At 39.7% G+C, this 2407-nt stretch overlaps 1 protein-coding gene across 1 annotated transcript; it reads left to right on the top strand.

The window, feature by feature from the left end:
• Positions 1-2: 2 nt before the first annotated feature.
• LOC108355076 (PRKCA-binding protein-like) lies at positions 3-1753 on the top strand (the record flags this gene model as incomplete). The annotated part of the gene is made up of 6 exons (XM_017606250.1): positions 3-285; positions 369-485; positions 589-722; positions 835-927; positions 1030-1354; positions 1448-1753. Coding segments are annotated over 6 exons (1258 nt in total), but the record flags the coding sequence as incomplete, so codon positions are not given.
• Positions 1754-2407: the final 654 nt, after the last annotated feature.

Here is a 2407-nt window from a genome sequence, read left to right as displayed (position 1 = left end):
TTTTCGACGGAACTCCTGCGGCCCTTGATGGAACATTGGAAGCAGGAGATGAACTCCTGAGTGTCAATGGAAAGACGGTGAAAGGAGCCACTAAGGTGGAAGTTGCCAAGATGATCCAGTCAATTAAGGAGGAGGTGACGGTCGGTTACAATAAACTGCACGCAGATCCAAAGCAGGGAAAAAGCCTGGACATTGTCCTCAAAAAGTTGAAACACAAAATGGTCGATGGGATGAGCTCTACGACGGCCGATGCTCTGGGACTTTCTAGAGCTATTTTGTGCAATGGTGAGAATAGAATAAATGAAAAAATATAAAAATGTTTTAATTTTTACCTTTTTGAAACTCTCACAATACACTTTCTCAATTAGACAGTCTGATAAAAAAGCTTCAAGAGCTAGACCGCAACGAGTACATCCTCAAAGGACTGGTCAGCCATATCAACTTTACCATCAAGGCGTACGTTGAGATGACGCAGACGTATAAAGGTAATTATTTAATTAAAAAATTTAAAATGTAGTTTTAGTAGAATGAAATAAGCTTTTAATGAAACTGGGCTGCTCAACGGAAAAAAATTAACAATTTATTTAGATTTCAGCGACGTCTTTGCAGAGATTGGCGCCCACGAACCGCAAACTGAAGCGAGCAAGGCGTTCACGCAGTTCAGCGAAACGCATCGTCACTTTGAAAAGGAAGGTCAAACGCTGACCGCAGAATTGAAACCGGTAAGAGAAATAAAAGTGTAATGAAAAAAATAAAAAATAGTTTAAGTTGTGGTTAACCTGTTTAGAAAAAATGAAAATCCTAAATCCTAATTTAAAAACTTTTTAATTAAAGATTCTCGGTGATTTAAACACCTACCTAAACAAGGCAATACCTGACACACGACTGACTATTAAAAAGTACGCCGATCAGAAATTTGAGTATTTGGTAAGTAATAAAATAAAAAAGTAATTAGCACAAACATAGCCTAAAAGTTTAAAGCTTAATTCTCTAAATAAAAACTTCTTTTTGTCACCCTACCATCCCCAGTCCTACTGCCTAAAAGTGAAAGAGATGGACGACGAGGAGTACACCTACACGGCCCTCTCTGAGCCGCTGTACCGCGTGGAAACGGGCAACTACGAGTACCGACTGGTGCTTCGATGTCGCCAGGAGGCTCGGAAACGCTTTGCCGCCCTCCGATCTGACGTCCTTGTAAAGATGGAACTCCTCGATCAGAAGCACGTCCAAAACGTGGCCACGCAGGTGATTCGAGTCATTGCGGCGTTGGGCAAGTTCAACACCACCTGTGCGGGCCACCTCGACAGCGGCAGCCTCGCCTTTCCCATTGAGCTGGACCTCTCCAAGACGAGCTGCCTGCGGCTGCCGGAAACGGCTGCTGAGGATGGAGAGCAGTACCTGTCTACCTCGCCGGAAATGGCAATGGGAAACAAAAACAACAACAAAGGTTTTGGAGTTTATCGAGATGATGTTGAGGGTGAAGATGATGATGATGATGAAGTTGATCCAGAGCTGGCTGATGAAGCCACCTCACTGCTGACCGCCAAGGAACGAGCTGAGGCAAATGGACTGCTGGAAAGAAGTGCCGGTGGCAGTTATTTTACCGCTGATGATCAACAGGTGGTTGAGGGAAAAATTACTACTACTGCTGCCAATAAGGAACAGAATGGAAAAGGTCCTGTCAGTCTGATTGACATTTTTGGCGAGTTGGAGCTGAAGAGTGAAAAAGAGGAAAATGATGATGATGATGAGGGTAAGAAGAAAAGCAATAAGAAAGATGATAGTTTGCTGATGTTTTGAAATAGAGAATTTGAGTAAACAAATTTTTGGTTAGTTTGTAAATGTGGTTTTAAGTAAAAACAAAATGCATGTTGTAAATAAAANAGTAAACAAATTTTTGGTTAGTTTGTAAATGTGGTTTTAAGTAAAAACAAAATGCATGTTGTAAATAAAAATTATTAAAAAAGTTAGTATAAAGTGTACCATTTAAAAATTGTAGTTGTGAAGATAAAAAGTGTTTCATATTTGCAAACAAAACTACAAAAAACTATAAAAAATTAATTTAAAAGTTAACCAATTTTAATCTGATGCTCCAGGACTGTCCGAGAAACTCAACACAACAAATAAAAAAATAATTAAATAAGTAAAAAAACCTTTTGAAAAACACAAAATGCGTTTCCACAAAAATAAGAAAACGGAAAGCAATTTAATCAGAAAACAACAACAACAATTTTCAACACTCTATTCGAAGACTAAAAACTCATTCTTTTTGCTCTACAAAAAAAGCTATTGATCACAAATTTATCATCTCAACACCATCACCAATTTGTCTAGTCATCGCGAATGCAGAGCTCCGTCTTCTGGTCCCACTTGGTGCCGATGCCGCAGGGCATCACCTGCACCCACC

Source organism: Rhagoletis zephyria, unplaced genomic scaffold (genome assembly GCF_001687245.7).
Source record: "Rhagoletis zephyria isolate East Lansing unplaced genomic scaffold, Rhagoletis_zephyria_1.1 Rzeph_scaffold_42006, whole genome shotgun sequence".
NCBI lineage: Eukaryota > Metazoa > Arthropoda > Insecta > Diptera > Tephritidae > Rhagoletis > Rhagoletis zephyria.
The sequence above is the reverse complement of the archived record's forward strand: the minus strand, read 5'-3'. Positions and strand labels throughout refer to the sequence as shown.